This window comes from Thalassophryne amazonica, chromosome 12 (genome assembly GCF_902500255.1).
Source record: "Thalassophryne amazonica chromosome 12, fThaAma1.1, whole genome shotgun sequence".
NCBI classification, from domain to species: Eukaryota; Metazoa; Chordata; class Actinopteri; order Batrachoidiformes; family Batrachoididae; genus Thalassophryne; species Thalassophryne amazonica.
Genome location: NC_047114.1, coordinates 88,133,824 through 88,157,299, shown reverse-complemented (window position 1 = coordinate 88,157,299; position 23,476 = coordinate 88,133,824). Strand labels below are relative to the sequence as shown.

The window sequence follows — 23,476 nt, the reverse complement described above, 5'->3', positions numbered from 1 at the left end:
TGTGTGTGTGTGTGTGTGTGTGTGTGTGTGTGTGTGTGTGTGTGTGTGTGTGTGTGTGTGTGTGTGTGTGTGTGTGTGAGATCGATTATTATTAACCTTTATTTAACCAGATAAAAAAACCTAGTGAAATCGAAACTTCTTTTGCAAGGGTGACCTGGCCAAGAGAAGAAGCAGCCCACGTCGTAAGAAACAAATTTACAACATCAAGATAACCATTAAAAGACATAAAATACAAGTAATTTACAAATAAAACACAATCATTTTGGTCAAAGTAACAATATATAAGTTAAGAAACAATTTAAAAACACAGGCACTGTTCAAAAGATTTCCATTCTCCATTCCTTAAACTAGATCGCAAAACATTCAGAGAACTCAACCCAGATGGCTTCAACTCAGATTGCAGGACATTCCAAGCAGAGGGAGTGGAAAAACTAAAAGCTTTCCTTCCCGTCTCAGTGCAGACACAAGTTACACGAAAGCACAACATGTCCTTCGAGTGCAAAGCATATCGGCTTTCAGTTCTCCGAAGTAAAGTCGGAGCCAACCCAATAATAGCCTTGTAAACCACTGTGAAGATAAACTTTCATCCTGACCTTTACTCTCTGGCAGAAATGCAAAAACCTGTCCCGTTCTATACTGGCTGCTAAGAAGCCTGCTCACCTAAAGAACCTGTTACTTTAGGTGTTAGGTGTTAGAACCTGTTACTTTTATGACAGCATCAAATGAATAAATTTGATTTGCCTTCCTATGGTGATGTGGCAGTCTTATTCAGCCACGAGTGTGGAATTAAAGACAGCAGAAGACTGATAAAGCAGCAGCAAAGTCAATGTAACAGCATTTAAATGAATATAAAACTAAAAAAGTAAAATAGTTGTAGAATTAAAAACTCAAAAACAGTCACATTTAAAGTAAGCATACCTTGTCCTGATTACATCACTGCCATGTTCTCACAGTGTCTACCACATTCCCACTAATTTCTCACCACGCACATGATCACACACATTCCACGTGCAGGTCATTCTGACAATGTTTTTGCTATGAACAATCAAATCACACATGCAAATGTTACATTCTCACTGTGTCCATCCTGTCTTGATCAGTATCACGGCATGTGCTGCATTTTTTTCATTCTTTCTGCAAGTTTTCTTGTGTCCACATGTAGGTCCAAAAATAAACTACAGTCAGAAAAACAGCTCTCCTGCCAAACATGGTCATCTCTGTTTAAGCACACAGAAAATTTATACAATATGCTTCACGTGCACATGCATGTAGGAACAAGAATGCTTGCAAATGCTTTGAAGCGAACCTTGATTTGTAATAGGTGGGAGAGAATTATTATTATTATTATTATTATTATTTTGCTGTGTTTCAGCACCATGTACAGCAACTGGCACATTTCATTCGCATTTCAGTTCACACTGCTGCTGGGACAGCATGTCCCTGCCATACTTATACTACACCAATGAAGTTCTTACTAGGTTTAATTACACCATTAGTAATCCATAAGTGCATCCTTATTTATTTCTTACTGTGTCCTGATTTGACCACATAGTCACTGTGTACTTATTGAACACATGTAAAGTTCTACCACATCCTTCACAAGTTGGACAATACACCATGACATAACTGTATCTACTGCATTCCTAATATAATGTTCAGATTCTTACTGCATCTTCAGTTTTTTTGTGGATGCTGTGGAAATGTGATTGAGTGTGACGGTGGTTTAAAAACTACAGCTTTCACTGTTGTGGAAACTTGGGCCAGCCATCTTGGATTATGAACTCAGGGCACGTGTTCAAACAAGTTGAGGAGTTGAACAATTATAACTTCAGCAGGTGGTCCAGTTGAAACTTACTGTTCCTCACTGGAGATTTACGACGCTCGAGTGCAGCAGGAATGCACAAAAATTAAAGCTCAGTTTTTACATTTAACTGTAATGAGAGAAGAAAAGTCTGCAACCATGTTTTAGTTTCCATATACGCAATGTGGGCTTGAATATCATTACAATATTGTCTAAATCTCTCTGAGCTGTTCTTTTTCTGGGGCAGAATGATTTGCATCATACATCTGTAATAGAACAAAAATATAACATGTTATTTATTTGGGGTCAATGCAAGATTTTCAGTGTGTCTGAGATCAGGACACAGCTTTGGTGTATTTGAAAACCTGTTGGTGCAACCAACTGTGCCCGAGTTTCAACTGTTTAGCTGTTGATTGAAGTGGTCCTTCATTATTCCATTCACTTTGTGTAAAGCATCAGTTCCTCTGGCAGCATGATGCCACCATGACCGTGTTTCACAGTCGGCACAGTGTTCTTGGAATGGAATTCCTCAACTTCCTTCCTCCAAACATACCTCTGGTCATTGTGGCCAAACCATTCAATCCTTGTGTCATCACACCATAAACCCTTCTTGCAGAAGGTTTTTTTTTTTTCTTTGGCCATGTGGTTAGCTGTAACCTTTAGATGAGCAGCTTTATTCTTGGATGTCATCCTTTCAGTTCACGGTTAAACTTACTTGAACGCAAACAGCAAGAATGGTCAGGCCTGTAACTCTGTGGTTCTTGGGTTGTTCCTAACCATCCTAACTAATTTCTTCTCAGCTGAGGATGATGGTTTGGATCTTCTTTCAGACCTTGACAAAGTGGTGACGCATCCATCTAACTTCAATTTGTGTCCAGTTGTTTGGCTTGATGATCTTGGAATATGCAGTTGTTCAAAAATGGCTCCAAGAGGCATTCTCAAGTTGTGTAATTCTACAACGCTACTTAGATCTTCACTGAGTTAACTGGACGGTCCCATTCTTCTGAGTATTGATCAGTCCAATGAACGTGGTCAAGAGATCCTTTTTGTGCAGGCAAAGACAAACTACTACTACTACTACTTGTCATGAATCATGATCACTAATGAGGAGTTAATAGGCCTTGGTTTTGTCACGTTAACAGCTATTGTAGAACCTTTGACACCACTTAATAAAATATTCAAGTGAATGTGTGTATATATTTGAGTTTGTATGTATAATTTTGACCCTGTGTGGATTAGAGAAGATCTAAAATAAATTCAAACTTGCGCACCCAATTCTTATTTTTTAAAGTCATTAATAACATATGTTGAACAATCATTCTACCCTGGCATAAGAACAGTTCAGACGTCATTCAAAGCCTAAAATTACCACGACTTTCATGCCCACGATGAGTGTATGTCAACGTCCCACCGCAACTGTAAATGCTTATCTAAATACTGAACTATGTATGACAAGTCTTTTTGACACAAAGTGGTAAAACAATAACTTTTTTTACTTTAAAAAAATTGCATGGAAAACTATACAGTTTTCAACCATTCATCTTCTATGCCCGCTTGTCACAGGGGGCTGTCCCAGCAGTTAAAGGGTGAGAGGCACCTTGGACAGGACACCAATCGAATGTACATATCTGCAAACAAACACATTCAGAGCTTTGGTCAATTTAAAGTTTCCATTTCACCTAATCTGTATGTATTCGGAAGACCTGTGCAAAGAGGAAGGAAAACATGCAAACTCTTCACAGAAAGGCCCAGATCACAATCCCAGAATCTTCTTCCTGGGAGGCAACACTGCGAACACCACTGTACTGACCAGCTTTCAACCATTTTCATTTAAAAAAGAGCTAAACACGTGAGCCAGATTTTATTTTGCTGTTATCATGGCTAATTGTGGATAAGATGAATCATCTGACTGTGAACATGTAGGAATTTGCAAAGCAGCACACCACAGGATGGTGACTTCTTAAAAACGTCACTTTCAGGGCTGGGGATTTTGTTTTCTTCTTTACCTTTGCCACTTATCTAAATCAATAAGTTTACTTCAACAAAACAGCATGTATTGTCTTTGGTGACCTCGTCCAACATGTGACAGAAGAAACAAATGAAGAATTGAACACCCATTGTTATCTAAAGAGACAATGAAGGCAGATAACTGATAGCCTGATTCATTTCAGTCCGAACACCGTGATTCACCTAATTTCAGTAAATCCATCTTCGGCATCCCCTCGCTGTCTGTCTTTGGAAGCACAGTGATCTGGGCTCCCGTTACATAACCAAAGTCTGTGCTCATGCATTCTCAGCAGCTCCTCTTCCCTAATCTTTTCGGCTTGATTACACTCTCCAACCTGGCAGGTCAGCCAGATAAAGAGGCACCAGTCCATGGACAACCTCGTAGGTTAATAACAAGACAACTTTGCACACTTTGTTTTTTAATGCACATTTATTTGTACATTTTTATTGTGAATTATTTAATGTATATTATACATGCTCATACAGACAGAGTACAGTTCAAATTGGAGTCAAATTCCTTGTATTCCTGTAGATACTTGGCAAATAAAGGCTATTCTGATTCTGATTTTAAAGAAAACAGAAAATATTCACATTTTTGGGGGCATTTTTTTGAACAAAAATTATTTAAAATGAATCAATCATCAAAGCAGTTGATGGTTAATTAAATACTAATTTATTAATCAGTTAATCATTGCAGTTCTACTTTTGTGGCCTTTTGAAAGTGCCCATTGATAATTTTCTACTGTTTGATATTTTGTGGTTAAAATCATTTGTTATATAGCTGTATTCTAAAAGTATTAAAAATTGCATATTGGTCCAAGGGTCAGTGCACAAGCTACTTTGTGTGCATGTGTGTGTGTGTGTGAGAGAGAGAGAGAGAGAGAGAGAGAGACTGTGAAGATGAACCTTCATCCTGACCTTTACTCTCTGGCAGCAAGGCAAAAGCATGTGCTGCACGTGGGTACTAAGAAATCTGCTCACCTCAAGAAACTGCCACAGTTATTTATACGACAGTGTTACATAAATTTGAATTGCCTTCCCATGGTGATGCGGTCGTCTTACTCAGCCACCAGTGTGCAATTAGAGACAGCGGAGGACTGATTAAACAGCAGCAAAGTCAAAGTAACGGCATTACTTTGTTTTCCACCCAATCAAATCCTGCTTGTTTAATAGGTTTCCTGTTCAGATTCTAAGACCACGTTCAGATTGAGGCTGATTGGGATTTAGACCAAATCCACCTGAAGGTCGTTGGGTTTTTTCTGAATCTGAATGGCGCTATTCGGCTTTAAGATGGATTTGAGCTGGATTCACCGAGATCTGGACACAAATGTGGTTTGAATCCAGCTAGCTCAGGGATCATGACATCATATTTCCAGGTTTGTGGGGTCAGTATTCAGGGTGTGTGCAAAAGCAACGGGCAAACCGCTGCTATAGTCTGAAGTTAACTTTGCACAAACTTTATATATCGTCTTTGTCTTTGGTAGAAGTTGGCGATGGCCACGACAGATTCTGGAGGTCAGGAAACGCAAAACAAGTTAGGTGGAATGTATCTGCATCCAAATGTATTGGAGGACATCGTTGCCACACAAGCAACTCATGGGTATGAGTAGAAGGCAAACCAGTGTCAGAACATTGGCAAGATAAAAAAAAAAACAACAACAAAAAAAACCTTAAGGTCAAGTAAAAAGTGGTGAAGGATCACAACATAAGCAGTGGACGAATTTGGCTGGAGTCGGCTGGATTGAGTCGGCTGGATTAAGTTTGGATGAGCCGTATTTGAAAAACAGGTCTGAATGCAATCCGACTAGAAAGCAATCTGGATTGAATCCCACTCGAGCAGGATTGCCAACCCCAATGCGAATGGGGTCTAAGGAGTTGATAATATTCAGAATACCGATTGTCTGTGTGGGTCTTTGCCTATCCTTGGTTGCTTTATTTATTGATTGCACACGTTATAGTATGAACAGTTTGCACCACTGGGACTATACCCAAATCCTACTAGTCATGTTGCTGCAAGATAATCCAGTATCCCAAAATGTCCATTTGTTCGTTTTCTGCTGCTTATTCAGGTCTGTTTCACGGTGGCAGTAGACCAAGCAGCTCATTCCACAGTTCCCTATCCTCGGCCAAGTCCTCTAACTCTTTCTCTGGGACCCCGAGGTGTTTCGAAGCCAACTGGAAAATATTTCTGAAAAGTGACAACGCAATTCCCATGTTCCAGAATGACGAAGTTGTGGATGTGAAAACATTGACACAGGACCGTGATTTTCCAGCTGCCAGCCATAGATTTGGCCACGGCAACACCTCAAGTAATTCAGAATTCAGATCCAGCGCTGTAAACCAAACATATAGTCACATCTGTAATATAGTGTTACTGCCATTGCTAAAATCTAGAATCTAGACCTTAGCAACCCCAACAATGTGGACGATACAATACCTTATGTCACATTTGTTAAACTGTTGTGATTGATAGCATATAGGAGAATTTATAGAAATGTATAATTTAATCTGTTGAGAAGCAAAAGCCAACTGGTTTTTCAAGGTTCTTCTCAAAGAAAGGTCCTGAATCAATGTTGTCAGCAGATCTGCCATAGAAAGTAGGACGGCGCAGATCCAAGCCTTCATCTTCTCGACAACACGAGGGAGCTTCGTCTGCGTGCTGGATATTTTGCAGTGACACTTTCATAATAACATTGATGTTATTACTGCTATCAGCTGAGACCACAAAATATATTCTACATGCTTTTCTACAGGGACAAGTAATCTTTGACGTATGTGTTCGACTAGATACACTAATGATAGTCTTCCTCTCTGTTGAAACTGAATGCAGAACTTCCAGCTGTACATGGTTATTGCTGGTGGTGTGCAGTTTTTCCCCTCTTCACATGTACATCAGCCTCAAGATTGACTGAAAGGTTTGTACTGTACTGACATCTAGTGGCGCATTACAGCATGACAACCAGATTTTATTTTACACCACATTCAAATTCATACATGCGACTCAAGTTCCCTCTAGTGGTGATGTGCCTTAAGGGCCCAGACAGGTCTTTTTGACGTCTGTGCCCAAAATGAACTATTATACAGATTACAGCACTGTTGACCATTTTCTAACCACAAAACCAAAACGAAGAAGTTTAAAGCCTTTGTTCAGCGACTGCCATGAGGTTAAGTTCACTTCAAGTTAAGTTTAGTCAGAGTGACAATTATACAATGGCAGTGGTGGACGCAGCTAACCAAAAAGTTAGTTTCGATAACCATCAAAAATTTATGACGATAAACCGATAAACTGCTAAAAAAAAAAAAAAAAAAAAAAAAAAAAGATCTTTATTACAGATAACTGATCATTTTTAGTATTGATTTGGACAAGGTTTCATTTTAAGCGCAGCAGGGGTTGCTGGGTAAATTCAAGGATCACAAACACGAAGAACACACGAAAAATGAATTTAAAAAAAACCCCAAACACTGTCATCATCTTTCAAAAGCAGTAAAACACAGTATTAGAAGTCACAGTTTATCTCGATATTAGATACACCGTCATTTATGAGCTAAAGGCTGCCACTTTTTTCACATGCTTTGAACCCTGCGGCTTAAACAATGCATTGATTGACAGAGTAAAATACACCTAGTAAATATAAATTCTTACCTGTTAGTTTCAGTGGGATTCATCTGAATAAATAACCCACATAAAACGTCCTTTTTAAAAATCCAAAAGTGTCTAAACTTGAAGATAAGTCCTTCCCTTTGTACACACAGCTGCGCCATGAGAGCTCCTCTGCCCCACAGTCTTGGCGATTAAATTACAGCCATAAAGAAATAAAATAAAATAATGTTAAAATTAGTCTGCTTTGTTTTTGTGTCGAGTGGACAAGTCACGTGCAAAGTGAACCTGAACTACACTACCCATAATGCTCCCTGCGTCGACCGGCCAATCACGTTTTGCACTTAATGATGACGCCATCAGCAAGCGACAGGCAGCCATTCTGCTCGGTGGCTATAAACACACAACAAATGGGCTAAAATGTTTGATTTTAGGGGTTACTAACGCTTTTGACCATTAAACTTTCCCAGCAAAGAAAATGTTAGCGGACTGAAAGATCAGCAGCTCGGTGCTCGAGGAGCACAATGTAAATAAGCATCCGTATTGGAAGCATTCTTGTGTTATCCTCAGCGGTATTTTTATGTATTCTTATATCATTTTATTGCAGAATAAAATAAAATTCTGGGAGCAGTGGATTTCTGTTAGCGGCGGATCTGTCAGCGCCACGGTGCCGTGAAGCTTCTTCACACCGATGTTGAAGCTTCTGCAATTGTTCGCCAAATGCACGTAGCGTATCGCAGCGGCCACCGCATTGTAATCCAGAATGGCCGCGGGACAAAATGACGTGACCGATATGTCACATGAAAACTCTCTATATAGGAGACATGCAATCCATAGAGTGTCCAAATACCTAGTGTGCATTTAGTAGTACTTGAAAGGTACCTGGACTACAATTACCTCCATAGTGCACAAATGGACTACAACACGCTGTCCCATGATGCAGCTGGAGATTGGTAACTGAAGAAGAACTTCCCGGTAAAATTCAAAGAAAATAATGGACATACATGAAAATAGTATTGGCATCACAGAAGCTGTGACGTTGTAGAAATATACATCAGGAAATCTTGAAAAAGTCTCATTGCAAAACAAAACTTTTTGAGGCATATTTATAATTTTATGGCATACATGGGCAAGTCATATATAAACATCCAAGTAAAATGGCAGTCTTGTAATACATCTGAATTGCGTCACTATTACTTGCATGTTTACTTCTAGTACAGAGTACAGTAACAGTGACTTAGTCAGATGCAGGGAATGACATAACAACGGAGGTGTCTTTCTTACCTAACATTACGTGTTTAGCTAATGTTGTGTAATTTCTCCTGGCTCTTTATGTAATTTGGACTTATTAAAGGTCACAATGAAAACTGGATCGGGACCCTCACAGACAGTGTCCATCTTCTGAAAGGTCCAGAAAATGGGTCATACAGCACTTTTTATACAGTGTGGGCATTTACAATGGGTGTAGTTTAATCTCACATTTCTATTGTTACTGGCTCTCACAGATAGGGGGAGCCCTCCCTGTATCTAAAACTTAGACATAAATGATCGAAGTAAAACTTAACTCTTATGTTTAAACATTAAACCAGATCCCAGAGACTTCCAATCACATAGCAAAAGCAAACACTTGATAACTAACATAAAATAAGGACTTAGCACAGATATTATCTAAGAGTGGGGTGTAGCAAACATTACCTTTAGCTAGCTAATATATAATAATTTTTTTTTAAATTTTTGGCGCTGCCTCACCAGTCGCTCTCCAACTTGACCTCTTTAACTATTTTTCCTATCCTTTCTATCCTTCTGCTCTTCTTGCAAAGACATTGCGTGCTTTATACATATCCCTTGGATATTTTAAACTTTTTAACATTACCAGGACTCAGCATTTTCATTTATTCAAGAGAGGAACTACTGGCTCAGAGACCAAAGGGATGAGCTGAGATACGACACCCCAGCCTGTCAGAATTGAGGAGGAGACCCTGGGGCTGCAATGCCAGGGCTATGCTAAAAGCATAGACAACCGGAACCGAAAGACAACCGGAGGTGCTATAAGTCATCGATTCCCTGCGTGATCATGGCAAATGTGAACTCGCTGCCAAATAAGAATAACAAGCTGTCTGCACTGAAAAACCAGCGGATTTACTGTGAGAGCAGCTTGCTTATCTTTATGGTATGAGGTGGGTTAGCCACGTCTCCGTAAAGACGTGGCTAACCTACTTTGTATCAGATACTAACATGGACCTGCTGGGATTCACTGCTGTGAGAGCCAACAGAGACACTAAGGTATGTGGAAAAAGCAAAGGTGGGGGACTTGTCATGTATGTTAACCGCTGGTGTAACCCAGGGCATATCACCGTAAAGATGGTCTTCTGTTGCCAGGACCTCAAGCTGCTAGCTCGAGGTCCTGGCACTCCCCCCTCTAGGGAGGTCTGGCCACAACCTGGTCCACCTACAGCCACAGTACACCCCTTTGGTTCAAAGGCAGCTGGTAAGCACTCATTCCATCAGGAGGTGGTCCCCTGAAATGGAAAGTGCCCTGAGAGACTGGTACAACACCACGGTCTACGATGAGCTGATCAAACCGCACGGTGAGGACATAGAGGGGCTGACACACTGTCTGACGGATTATCTTAACTTCTGTGCAGATGTGGTCTCCCCCAACCAAGACTGTCCACTGTTATCCTAATAAACGATGGGTCACATGGGAAGTCAAAGCTGTCCTCAACAGGAAGAAGGCCGGCTTTAGAAGCAGAGACATGGAGGCGATGAAGGCAACACAGCGGGAGGTGAAATACTGAACAAAGATCAGCTACAGAAGAAAAGGTGGACCTGATTGACACCCTCAAATATGAGGGTGTATTATAATATATAATATTAATATCTCGTATTATAGATCATTTGTCCATGATGGGGTGTGGGGTAAGATATCATGACATGGACATCCCCCCCCACCTCAACGTCAAGAATTCTATACAATATAAATTGAGCCCAATTTAACTTTGGCAGTATTAAACAATGATGTAGCAACCCAGGTCACAATATCCCCCCCACCCTTATGTGGGAAGGTCAAATAATACATGACCAGGGAAGAAATTATAGATGTGAATTGAGAGAATTTACACAAAAAAAGGGGTCAGACACTTCAGAATGGCGGATATTGCTTCTATAGCCAACCTTTTGTGCATCCACAAGTAGATAGGGGTCCAGTAGGCTTTTTATCAAATGGCCTATAATCAGTCCAGGGCAAGCACCCTACTCCTACCCACCTCCCCCTGATATCCTAGGATATCGGCCCTTTTAATCTATATTTTGTATATTTGATCTTATGATAATCCACTTCTAACAGGACTTCGACCTTGAATTTTTTTTCCCCAAGGCAAAAATTTGTGGAATTGGAAACTACTGTTGGTGGAAGTTTGCGCTCTACGAGTGCAGTGCTCTAGTTGAATATGTCTTAGAAAATGAGGAGTTGACATAATCAAAGAAACCAATAAATAAACAAACTAGTAATCTTTGGAGTACTGTGTGTTGTCCTCCATGATTACCCTGAATGATCAGTTTGTAATTTTGTTACGTAAGACCTCCAGTAGGACATTTTCTATTCAATCAATCAATTTTATTTATATAGCGCCAAATCACAACAAACAGTTGCCCCAAGGCGCTTTATATTGTAAGGCAAGGCCATACAATAATTACAGAAAAACCCCAACGGTCCCCCTGTGAGCAAGCACTTGGCAACAGTGGGAAGGAAAAACTCCCTTTTAACAGGAAGAAACCTCCAGCAGAACCAGGCTCAGGGAGGGGCAGTCTTCTGCTGGGACTGGTTGGGGCTGAGGGAGAGAATCAGGAAAAAGACATGCTGTGGAGAGGAGCAGAGATCAATCACTAATGATTAAATGTAGAGTGGTGCATACAGAGCAAAAAGAGAAAGAAACACTCAGTGCATCATGGGAACCCCCCAGCAGTCTAAGTCTATAGCAGCATAACTAAGGGATGGTTCAGGGTCACCCGATCCAGCCCTAACTATAAGCTTTAGCAAAAAGGAAAGTTTTAAGCCTAATCTTAAATCTTATTCATTTCCACTTTATGATGTGCACATACAATAAGCAACTTCATCTTTTCCTGAAAGAGGCATTTTATTTATTTGTATCCAGACGGGGATTTGTTACTTTAAAAATAACAAATTTCCTATCTTCACAAAAATATCCCACCTCATTTTTTTCCCCCCAAAATTTTTACATTAGTGCCACATAAACTGTCATACACATTACACAAATTGTTCACAAACAATGCTGTAGTTTCATAAATCAGCTCCCTGAACATGCAAAATAAGTTTAGCACTTTAATATGCGATGACAGAGATGAAATCTGGACACTTATACTGTGATCAGTGTTCACAAAAACAAAGCTATGATGAGGTTATGATGATGACGATAAAGCCTAAACTGCGGCTTTCTGCAGAAAACGCCCTTAGCCCTCGTTAGTTTGATCCTGATATCTCAGTCTAAGGCAACTTCATTTAAAATAACATCTTGAGTTTCTTTTTACCATTTAAATTTATAACAGGTGAAAACATCTCATTGACAGTTTTGGAGAACAGATCATAATAAGGGATTTTTTTTTTTAATCATAAAATGGTCAAAACCTGAAAAACTCACATTAAAGCAGGAATTTTAAACAGCCAACAAACAGCCAACGTGCGACACATTTTCTATTTTTTTTTTTTTTTTTTTTTTGGGTCAAACTGCAGTGTGTGAAAGTCAGTTTACTTAAGTGTGTTTCATTAGGAATGAAACTTGTTAAATTGTAACTTTAAAACATGAAAAAAAAAAAACACAAATTTTGAAACGGTGTCAATTCTGACCATATATTTTGGTTTAGTTTTACTCATAGTCAGGAGTGTGGATGAAATGAAACCAAAATGAACACTGTTTTGAACATTAATAATTAAACATTCAGTCGTAATTGCGTTATCCAATGTGATGTCATCAGGTCTGATTGACTTTCCCATCACAACAATAATTAACTACGAAGACACTCAAAGTTCATTCCTCCATCAAAACTCCACTGTTTCATCTTTAAAAAAAAAAAAATTAAACCCAAACACTAAGTGCACTATAAGTGTCCAAAACTACATTTGCACACCAGATACAGTTCATTGTCTGGATAGACAAGCATGAGATCTGAACACTCATCTTTGATCCTGACCAGTCTTTGAACATAATTTGTGATCCTTAACTTTCATCCAAATCATTCATCTTTCACCCTAGTCTTCGATCTAGATCTTTGATCCTGACTGTTAATCTAGATCACTGATCTTTGATCTTAGCCATTAATTCAGATGACCAATCTTTGATTTTGACCTTTAATGCTGACGGGGAGCAGTGGCCAAGTGGTAAGTGCCCTTGTTTCAGTGCTGAAGGTTCCTAGTTCAAATCCCACCCCTCTCAGATGTCGCCATGTAATGTGGAGTTGCATCAGGAAGTGCATCCGGCATAAAGTTGTGACAATTGAAGATGCAAATCCACCTCAGATTTGCTATGGCAACCCTGAGTACAAACGAGGAAGGAGCCAAAGGGATTTGCTAATCCAGGTTGCTGGTCTTTGTTCCTGTTCACAGATTAGTGATCCTGGCTTTCTGTCCTGATCACTGAGTTTTGCTCCTGACATCTATCTCACTGAGCCTTTGAACCTTACCTTTGATCCTGATCACTGAACTTTGATCCTGACTGCTGATTGCTTTACTTACTTGTTTTCATTGTAGCTTGTCTGTCTGCTTGACATTGACCCTTTGACGGGATCAAATTAATAAGGATCAGAGATCAAATATATATATATATATATATATATATATAATTATTATTATTTTGCCACTTAGAAGATGGCTCCAACAAAATTTCATTGTGTTGTGCAACGATATTAAAGATATCTTATTTTAGGATCAGGTTTAAAGATTCAGGATCAAAGTAAAATCCCTCTAATAATGTGGATACACACCAAAAATTGGCCCATGTCCTTCCTCTTCAAACTGACTTGGCATCCGTTCATGTTCTTTTGAAATAGCTGCTGACAACAAAGTGGGTTCAAATTCCAGCTGTAAGTGGATGTTTGAGGTGGGATTTGACATGGCAAAGATGATTCCACCACACTTTTATTATGGCTTCAGGCTTTTGCAACCCAGCATCAGTTTGATGTAACCTACTGAAACATGTTACATCACTGTGGTCATTCCTGACACACGCATTAACTGGAAATTATGAGTGTTTGCTCTGATTATTAAACTGTAATCGCCCAAAATTTCAGGTGGGAGAATATCGCTGTGGGATCCCTGTGACCTTTAATTTTTGATGCCCCCCCCAGCAAAGTTCAACACTGAGAATGCCACACAAAATGTCAAACGATACCACAGATGCAGTTGTATATTTCAAACTCCGGTTTTCATGACTGACCTTTCGTTATTTCCGAACAAACCGACCTTTTCCAGAAGTGGTCTCACAGGCTCTTTCTGACAGCTAACGCGACAATCACACGTTTACCAATGAATGGGAACGGTACGCGACGATTTGATGCAGATTGGTAATGCCCCACCTTAAGATCACAAACGACAGCACGAGAGAGGTAGGAATTTGAATTCCAGAACTCAGGATCCACAAACACTTGGATGTTTAAGTTACTGTGCATGCTAACTACCATTTGTTTGCACAAAACCAAAAGCTGACACTCTCAGAAGAATGGCACCATGTAACGTTAGAGGACGGGCTGATATTTACACCTGGGACTCCATCCTTAGACCAGTTTCCGCCCACTAGGTGATCACTTCCTCACGTGGCAGGTTGAGCTTCACCTCCGCTCCAGCTGCTGTGGAGACAGAGTAGACCGCAGCGGCAGAGAGAGGAGGTGGGCCGTTGGTCACCATGGTGAAAAGCTTGCACGTCGCTGAATCGACGGCACCAGGAGCCTCTTTCTCTGGACTGGATGGTCTGGATGATCCAGGAGAAGACGTGGGACTGAGCTGCACAGCCGTCGTGTCCTGTAGCGTGTGCTCGCTGGTCTCGATTTCAAACGCCGCCCCTCCGGATAACCCGCCTGGTCCCATCAACCCCCCACACCTGCCCCCAACCTTAGATCTGCGCGAGCTGTGGGCAGGAGGAAGTCGGCTGCACATGCAACAGGCCCCAAAAAAGGAGAAGGCCACCAGCAGGAGCACAGGTCCGATGATGATTGGAGGGTTGGCAGAAGGCACCAGAGTGCTGAAGGCAAACGCTCCCACCAGTGTGATGTTGAGTCCAGCCAGCATGATGCACAGGCCGCAGGTGCAGCACAGTGCCGGAGAGGGCAGGCCATGAGGGCGGGACTTCCTCCTCTTCTTTTTCTGTGGCTCTTTTTTAGGAACAGCAATAGCGGCGTTCCGATCAGTGATGACCATGACGCCGCCTCCAGGCTGCTCTCTCTCTCTCTAATAATCACCCGAGTTCAAACGGGTCCCCATGGCAATGTTATCCAGTTCACACTGAGAAATCATTTTCATCTGCAAACAACAGACAACAGCTGTATGAGTTTATGTCTCATACACATACAGTATTCAGAATAATAGTAGTGCTATGTGACTAAAAAGATTAATCCAAGTTTTGAATAGTTTTTCTTATTGTTACATGGGAAACAAGGTACCAGTAGATTCAGTAGATTCTCACAAATCCAACCAGACCAAGCATTCATGATATGCACACTCTTAAGGCTATGAAATCAGGCTATTAGTTAAAAAAAGTAGAAAAGGGGGTGTTCACAATAATAGTAGCATCTGCTGTTGATGCTACAAACTCAAAACTATTATGTTCAAACTGCTTTTTTAGCAATCCTGTGAATCACTAAACTAGTATTTAGTTGTATAACCACAGTTTTTCATGATTTCTTCACATCTGCGAGGCACTAATTTTGTTGGTTTGGAACCAAGATTCTGCTCATTTACTAGTATGCTTGGGGTCATTGTCTTGTTGAAACACCCATTTCAGCATAATGCAACATGACCTCTTCAAGTATTTTGACATATCCAAACTGATCCATGATACCTGGTATGCGATATATAGGCCCAACACCATAGTAGGAGAAACATGCCCATATCATGATGCTTGCACCACCATGCTTCACTGTCTTCACTGTGACCTGTGGCTTGAATTCAGAGATTGGGGGTCATCTCACAAACTGTCTGGGGCCCTTGGACCCAAAAAGAACAATTTCATCAGTCCACAAAATATTCCTCTATTTCTCTGTAGGACAGTTGATGTGTTCTTTGACAAATTGTAACCTCTTCTGCACGTCTTTTATTTAACAGAGGGACTTTGCGGGGGATTCTTGCAAATAAATTAGCTTCACACAGGCGTCTTCTAAAGCCCAGGTTACACAGCAGTATGTAGACCGAAATTCGCAGTAGTTCCGGCTGTTTTCGCAGTGGAAAGGGGCAGAGCATTTCGCCGGCATTTTGAGCGCCATACTAGCCACAAATGCGCGGATAAAACGCTGGTAAATCCGCCGAATAAAGTGGCGTCTTGACGCTGTAGCATCCGGCACACATCAGGCAACGGGGGTTAATACCCAGTTCTATCTTTTACAATCGCAGGTTAAAAGATGCGCGTGAGAATGGCGGTGTTCTGCTGCCACCGATAATGCCCTGTGTACCACTGGATTTATCCAGGCAAATCCTGCGTTACTCCAGGAACTTTTGCATATAGGTACCGCCCCCAGAGTATAATAGGCTGAAGCAGCTGTCAATGCAGGGGGAGGGAGCTCATCTCTCAGCCTTTTATTCTCCTTCCTTTTTCCCCTCTTCAACGTGTTGCTCGTCTCCACTACAGGGCTCTCCTCTGCTTCTGAACCAGACCTCTAGGTAAGTCCTTGCCACTGCTAATTTACTTTTAGGAGGCATACTGGAGCTTCTCTGCAAAAATATCTGGAGCTGGCCGTGAGTGAGAGGCCTGCATGCAGTGCACTAGTGTTTTTATACTGACTGCCGCCTATCGGCCGTTTGGAACGCCGTTAACCGGGAGGTGGCGTTTAAAACATTTAAAATGTACTGTCCGCTAGCGCCGCCGTTTTGTCTGCCTCTGTCGCCGGTTATAACGCCTTTGAGGACGCCGATGTGGGCTCTATCGCCGTTTTACACGCCGTTGGTTAGGGATACAACGCCGGCCGCCAATTACGGCGGTGTAAACTGCAGCACTACAGGAAGGAGCAGGATGACACGGCGATTAAAAAGTATCAAACACCATTGTTCGCGTTGTCTCCATCGTCACGCAAATTCTCTGGGAGCGCTCCCGGAATTATTCGACATGTTGAATAATTTTTTCGACGATTCCCGGTAAAGCCGGAACTAAGCCACGCCCCTAGTGCCGGCGTTGACAACGGCGTTTGATCCTTAAGACGGCCAAAAACTCTTCTGGGACGCTTCCGGGAGCTCTTACCGTCTATGTGTAAACGGGGCTTTACTGTCACAGCACTTACAGGTAACTCCAGACTGTCTTTGATCATCCTGGAGCTGATCAATGGGTGAGCCTTTGCCATTCTGGTTATTCTTCTATCCATTTTGATGGTTGTTTTCCATTTTCTTCCACGCGTCTTTTTTTTTGTCCATTTTAAAGCATTGGAGATCATTGTAGATGAACAGCCTATAATTTTTTGCACCTGCGTATAAGTTTTCCCCTCTCCAATCAGCTTTTTAATCAAACTATGCTGTTCTTCTGAACAATGTCTTGAACGTCCCATTTTCCTCAGGCTTTCAAAGAGAAAAACATGGTCAACAGGTGCTGGCTTCATCCTTAAATAGGGGACACCTGATTCACACCTGTTTGTTCCACAAAACTGACAAACTCTGACTGAATGCTACACTACTATTATTGTGAACACCCCCTTTTCTACTTTTTTTTTTTTACTAATAGCCCAATTTCATAGCCTTAAGAGTGTGCATGTCATGAATGCTTGGTCTTGTTGGATTTGTGAGAATCTACTGAATCTATTGGTACCTTGTTTCCCATATAACAATAAGAAATATACTCAAAACCTGGATTAATCTTTTTAGTCACATAGCACTACTATTATTCTGAACACTACTGTACACACAATGAAAAAAATAATACTAATAATAATGATAAATGCAACTACTCTGCCATCTTCTGGAATCTAATAATCACTAATGGTTTTGTGTCCACTGAGAACATCCACACTGGTGCTGAAACAAGTCAAAAGAGAAATCATCAGTGAGCCTCATAATGGTTCAGCAATTTCACCAAAGTGATGATTTGCTGTAATATATCACCACCAGAGTAATCTTTGGATCTTGAATAATTCTTTGGATGAATCAAGAAACTAAACTAGGCAAAGATAAGATACCATTTATTGACCGTCATAGTAACAAGTAAATTGCCCATAAAGGTAAGGGACACAACTGCTTTTTGGCTGTCAGCCCATCTTATTTTTGCCCAAAGTTACCTCCACAATGACAAAAAACAGTTGAGACGTGGACGCACATTTGAGCAGCTTTTCTTGCCATTTACTTGAAATGCAAAATTCATTTCAAAAAAATATTTTAATAAAAGCATTTACCAACTGTCATAAATGCATGATTTTTATTTTATGTTATTTATTTTGCAGGCAGATCTTGAACCCCTTGTGATTAATGTGGAAAAATTTTGATCTTGAGAGTTTTAAGGTTCTTGAGTTTTAGCATGTGGAAGGTTTTGCCATACGGACGGATGAAAGGACAGCAATTTCACTTGAAAAGCACATCTTAGATTTGTGACAAATTTGTCCTACAATCCAGCTTGCTGCTTCAGGTGAAGTTTTTGGGGAGGCAATTGGTGGTTGTCTTCCCAGTGGGTGAAAAATGTAATTAACATACTGTCATGATATCATATGAACAGTGAAGCTTGAAATTATCTGCATGTTCTGACAACTTTTCATGTGCATGGACAGCGTGCTTTTTGCACATACAGTGCATCCAGAAAGTTTTCATAGTGCTTCACTTTATATTCCACAATGGATTAAATCCATTTTTCCCCTCAAAATTCTACACACAATACCCCATAATGACAATGTGAAAAAGTTTTTTTTTTATCTTAAAAATTGAAGCACTGTGAATATTTTCCGGATGCACTGTAACATTTTCAGAAATGCACCTCGGGTTTAAGGTTAGAGTTAGAATAACAAAAATAATAAGGCAAATTGCTGCTTTTTTCCCCAGATGGAAAATCTGCAATCTTATTTTTGTTGACTTCATCACCGTCGACTAATGAAAATATGGGACATGTATTAATTCCCCAACAACTCATTTAGCATTTACAATTACTCCCAAACTGCAAAATTAAGGTAAAAATGTTGCATAGTTCCCCTTTAAATTGACAATAGGTGTGAGTGAGAGTCACCCTGTAATAGATTGATGTATTGTCCCCCCAGTTGCATCAAATTTGAGCAAATGGGTATACGAGGTCTATTAGAAAAGTATCCGACCTTATTATTTTTTTCAAAAAGCATATGGATTTGAATCACGTGTGATTACATCAGACATGCTTGAACCCTTGTGGGCATGCAAGAGTTTTTTCACGCCTGTCGGTTACGTCATTCGCCTGTGGGCAGTCTTTGAGTGAGGAGTCGCCCACCCTCTCGTCGATTTTTTCATTGTTTAGGAATGGCTCAGAGACTGCTGCTTTGTTTGATCAAAATTTTTTTCAAAACTGTAAGGCACAACTGAGTGGACACCATTTGATAAATTCAGCTGGTTTTCGGTAAAAATTTTAACGGCTGATGAGAGATTTTGGTCTGGTAGTGTCGCTTTAAGGACGGCCCACGGCGCCTGACGGCGATCTGCACTTCGAGGCGGCAGCGTCTCGCCGTTTCAAGTTGAAAACTTACACATTTCAGGCTCTGTTGACCCAGTAAGTCGTCAGAGAACAGAAAACTTTCAGAAGAAGTCGGCATGAGGAGTTTATTCGGGCATTCCATTGTTAACGGACATTTTGTAATGAAAGAACGTGCGGGCAGAGTCGCATGTCGGGCTGGACCCGACCGCGGGGGGTCGCGACAGGAAAAACACCTCCGATGGAAACCTTAACGGGCAAGTTGGAACATGCCCAAGCTGTTAAACAATTTCTCAGTTACTCACTTGTTGAAAGCCATCAAAAGCCGCCTGAATTTTACAAATGGTTTTCAACACGGAGGTGTTTTTCCTGTTGCGGCGCACACAGATTCGCCGAGTCATCACGGAAACGACTCGGCGAATTTGCGCGCACGTCTTTCATTACAAAATGTCCTTAAACAGTGGAATGTCCGCATAAAGTCCTCATGCCGGCCTCTTCTGAATCTTCTCTGTTCTCTCACGATGTCCTGGGTGAATTAAGCCTTAAATTAAGATGATTTCAGGTCAAAACAGGCCGACGACGGCGCCTGGAAGTGCTGCACGACGTCCTGTTCTGTGGGAAGTCCTTACAGCGACAGAAACACCCCATAATCTCTCATCAGCCGTTAAACTTTTCACCGAAAACCAGCTTAATTTCTCGAATAGTGTCCACTCGGATATTCCTCACAGGTCCAGAAAAAATTTTGATAAAGCAACGCGCCGTCTTGAGCAGCGTGTGAAACAAAGGAATTCAGCCGAGAGGGCGGGACCACATCTCACTCAAGGCCTGCCCACAGGGAAATGACATCACCGACACGCGTGAAAAAACTCACGCATGCGCACAAGGGTTCAAGCATGATTGGTGTAATCGCACATCATTCAAATCCATATAGTTTTAAAAAAAAATAAAAAGGTAGGATAGTTTTCTAAAAGACCTCGTATATGAATGACTGGATGTTTTAAGGGGAGGGGTGAAGGCAGCCAATAAGTTTGTTTCCAGTGTGCAAGGTTTCTGGTTCAAGGCCACCCCTGCCTGTTCTCCATGTCATGCGGAGTCCCATCAGGAAGGGCACACAGCAGAAAATTAGTGTCAAATAAAGATGCACGTCCACCTCGAATCTGGTGTGTGAAAACAAGGGAGAAACCGAAGGTACCTGCTTGTTTTACTAAGAATATTGTTTGCTGAGCAGATGGCTCATGGTTCTAGACCACCTCTGCCCATTCAGGGAGAGAGCAAGAAAAGTGTCAGGGAACACTTGATTAAATTTTAAGTTCGCTTTGGCTCTGATACAGAAATCTTTATCTCTTTTCTTTCCTTTTATCGCCTTACATTCCTGGGAAGCGAGACACTTCCCCCTGCGCTATTTCACCCTCGAATATATAAATTGCAGTATATCGGCTGTTGGTGTTAAGTGCTTTAGGGGTACCGTTACACTCAGGTTAGATTAGTTTAATATAACTAAGTTATACACTGGGGGCCAAATGGCACTCCGGCAAAGTGTCTAAGCACCGTATGCTGCACCAAAGCCTTGCAGACCTGTTTATTTGCACTCCTCTTGGTTTGCAGGCATAATAACAGTTGATCACTTTGCACATTCTAAGTCCAAATTTATGTTATATTCTGAACTGGAACCTGATTTGGTTGTGGATCTAAGACAGTAACTGGTCAACAAAAAGATGTTTGGTTTGTTTCTGCGCATACCCTGGTGACCTCATGACCTTTGAGCCTCATTTTAAGCTGCTGCTGAAGAGTTTAAGTTCTTGTTTAATTTGCAGGTGGGTGACACTTCATAGTATGAGTCACAGTCATTCATTCATTCATCTTCTATCGCTCAGTCCAATTAAGGGTCGCGGGGGGCTGGAGCCTATCCCAGCAGTCATGGGGTGCGAGGCGGGGTACACCCAGGACAGGACGCCAGTCTGTCGCAGGGCCACAAACAGACAAACAAACACAGACACCCCCCCTCCACACACACCTAAGGACAATTTTAAAGATTCCAATCCACCTAACCCGCATGTCTTTGGATGTGGGAGGAAACCGGAGCACCCAGAGGAAACCCACGCAAACACGGGGAGAACATGCAAACTCCACACAGAAAGGCCACGGGAATTGAACCCTCGACCTTCTCGCTGTGAGGGAACAGTGCTAAACTTCTAAAAATACTGGAGTTTAATGCAGAATAAAATGTTCAAGCTCAACTGAAACAGAGAAGGCAAAAGTATTCCAAAAAATGTGATAATTTTTATTTTATTTTATTTTTACTGGGAACAACTCAAGAACTGGAGTCTTGCATGTGGAAAAAAACTGCAGAAAATGTCACTGAAATGTCTTATTTTTTATTTAAATTATGCGTTAAATTTTCTTTTGCGATTCATTGGAATCTTCTCTTTTTTTCCCTGCTGTAATAAATAAAATACAATTTCAGCTCCAGGGAGCTAAGCATTTGCGATTTTTAGATCAATCAGACCTAACCTCCTCTTCTTCTATATAGAATACAGTCTAAATAACGAGATGTGAGGAATTAATCCCAACTCAAACAGATGTGTGTGCGTTTAAAAGATCTGCAAAATAAAATGAAACTGTCTTACCTTTTACGCCCAAATGGTGCACGCGTAAAGATCGAGCCATGTGTGGATTTGCGGCGCGGTGACGGATTCCGGGCTCATAAAGGAGGAAACTAATGAATCCTGCGGTCTAGGCTTCACGGTCCTGAGGGCACAAGTCATGACAGCCACTCAGCCGGTGCCAAAGGAGATCCGACAAAAGACGACGAAATCCGGACCTCACATGGCATCGGTCCCGCGCGGACATCCGGACGCAGCGCCGCGCGCCGAACCTGATGTAGACGCGACAGCTGGCAGCTCATTGTGAGGCTGAAACGCCGTCTGTGCCAGTCACTTATTCGTCATGGTGCGCAACGCAGAAGCTCATTGATTATCCTCCTCCCCCTCCTCCTCCGGAGATTCCTCATCCACAGTGCCACTGAACCTGTTAGGCGCGCGCGTGAGAAAGCCTACTCGCGCTGTGCATGCTGCTTTTGCAAAGAAAAGCACAGGAAATATTTTGATTTCACGTTTATTTCTTTGCAGCGTGAAATGATCAGTATTATTCACGTCTGCTGCCACAGGTTGGCGGTGCAGCGATGAGGCTCATTAATTCTGGAGAGGCTGCAGGTGCGCCATTCCGCCATTCGTGAGTCAATGGAAACTGCAAAAGGGCAAAACGCTCAGTTAATTCAACACCATGCATGGAAATATTTGAGCGTAAACCTTGGCGTTTAAGTTGTTTCACTCATTTCATCATCGCAGCGTTGAAGGCGTCAATTTAATTCTGTCCAGGAGTTTTGAGTGATCAATAAGAAACAGGTGGAGACCATGTGGATTGTTTTTTGTGGATGATGTGGTTCTGTTGGTTTCATCAGTCGGTGACTTACAATGTGCATTGAGCAGGTTCGAGGCTGAAGATCAGCAACTCCAAATTTGAGACCATGGTCCTCTGTTGGAAAAGGGTAGATTAGATAGAATTTTATTGATCCCTTTGGAAGAGTCCCTCAGGGAAATTGAAGTTGCAGCAGCATTGTATAGCAGCACACAGGGTAAGAAACACACAGAGTATCAAAAGTGAAAGTACAAAACAATTTGAAAATATAAATACCAGAAATACTGCTCACTATTGGTTTACTGGCTACTACTGTTACTTTCCTTCCCGTCCTCTGTCTTCCTGTTACTCCTCCTCCCCCTGAGTGTGAGGAGTTGTATAGTCTGATGGCCTGAGGGGCAAAGGAGTTTTTCAGTCTGTCGGTCTTGCACTTGGGATGGGACAATCGCAAGTGCAAAGTTATTGTCCGTGGTGGAGGAGTTTCAGTGTCTCAGGGTTCTTGTTCCCAAGTGGGGGCAAATTGGAGCGTGAGATCGATAGATGGATTGTGGTGGCGCTTGATGTTTAGACACTGCACCGGACCTTCACTGTGAAGAAAGACTTGAGCCAGAAGATGAGGCTGTCAATTTGCCAGTCGATTTACACAACCATCCCTACCTATGAACTTTGGGTAATAACTTAAAGAATAAGGTTGCAGATACAAGCGGCAGAAAAATGATGTGGGCTTACACTCCTGGACAGGGTGAGAAGCTTGACTATCCGAGAGGGACTCTGAGTAGAGCCGCTGCTTCTTTTCATCAAAAGGAGCCA

At 41.5% G+C, this 23,476-nt stretch overlaps 1 protein-coding gene across 2 annotated transcripts; it reads right to left on the bottom strand.

Annotated features, from left to right (window-relative positions):
* Positions 1 to 13,555: 13,555 nt before the first annotated feature.
* LOC117522235 (transmembrane protein 275) lies at positions 13,556 to 21,965 on the bottom strand. 2 transcript variants are annotated; one of them, XM_034183627.1, is made up of 3 exons: positions 21,877 to 21,959; positions 17,559 to 17,625; positions 13,556 to 14,934 (listed from the first exon to the last, which is right to left on the bottom strand). In XM_034183627.1, exon 3 carries the CDS (start codon positions 14,830 to 14,832, stop codon positions 14,212 to 14,214), a length of 621 nt encoding a protein of 206 aa, XP_034039518.1. In that variant the 5' UTR covers positions 14,833 to 14,934; positions 17,559 to 17,625; positions 21,877 to 21,959; the 3' UTR covers positions 13,556 to 14,211. The 2 variants fall into 2 exon arrangements, with proteins under 2 accessions (XP_034039518.1, XP_034039517.1); XM_034183626.1 differs by lacking the exon at positions 17,559 to 17,625 and having other exon boundaries at positions 21,877 to 21,965.
* Between the last annotated feature and the right edge of the window lie 1,511 nt (positions 21,966 to 23,476).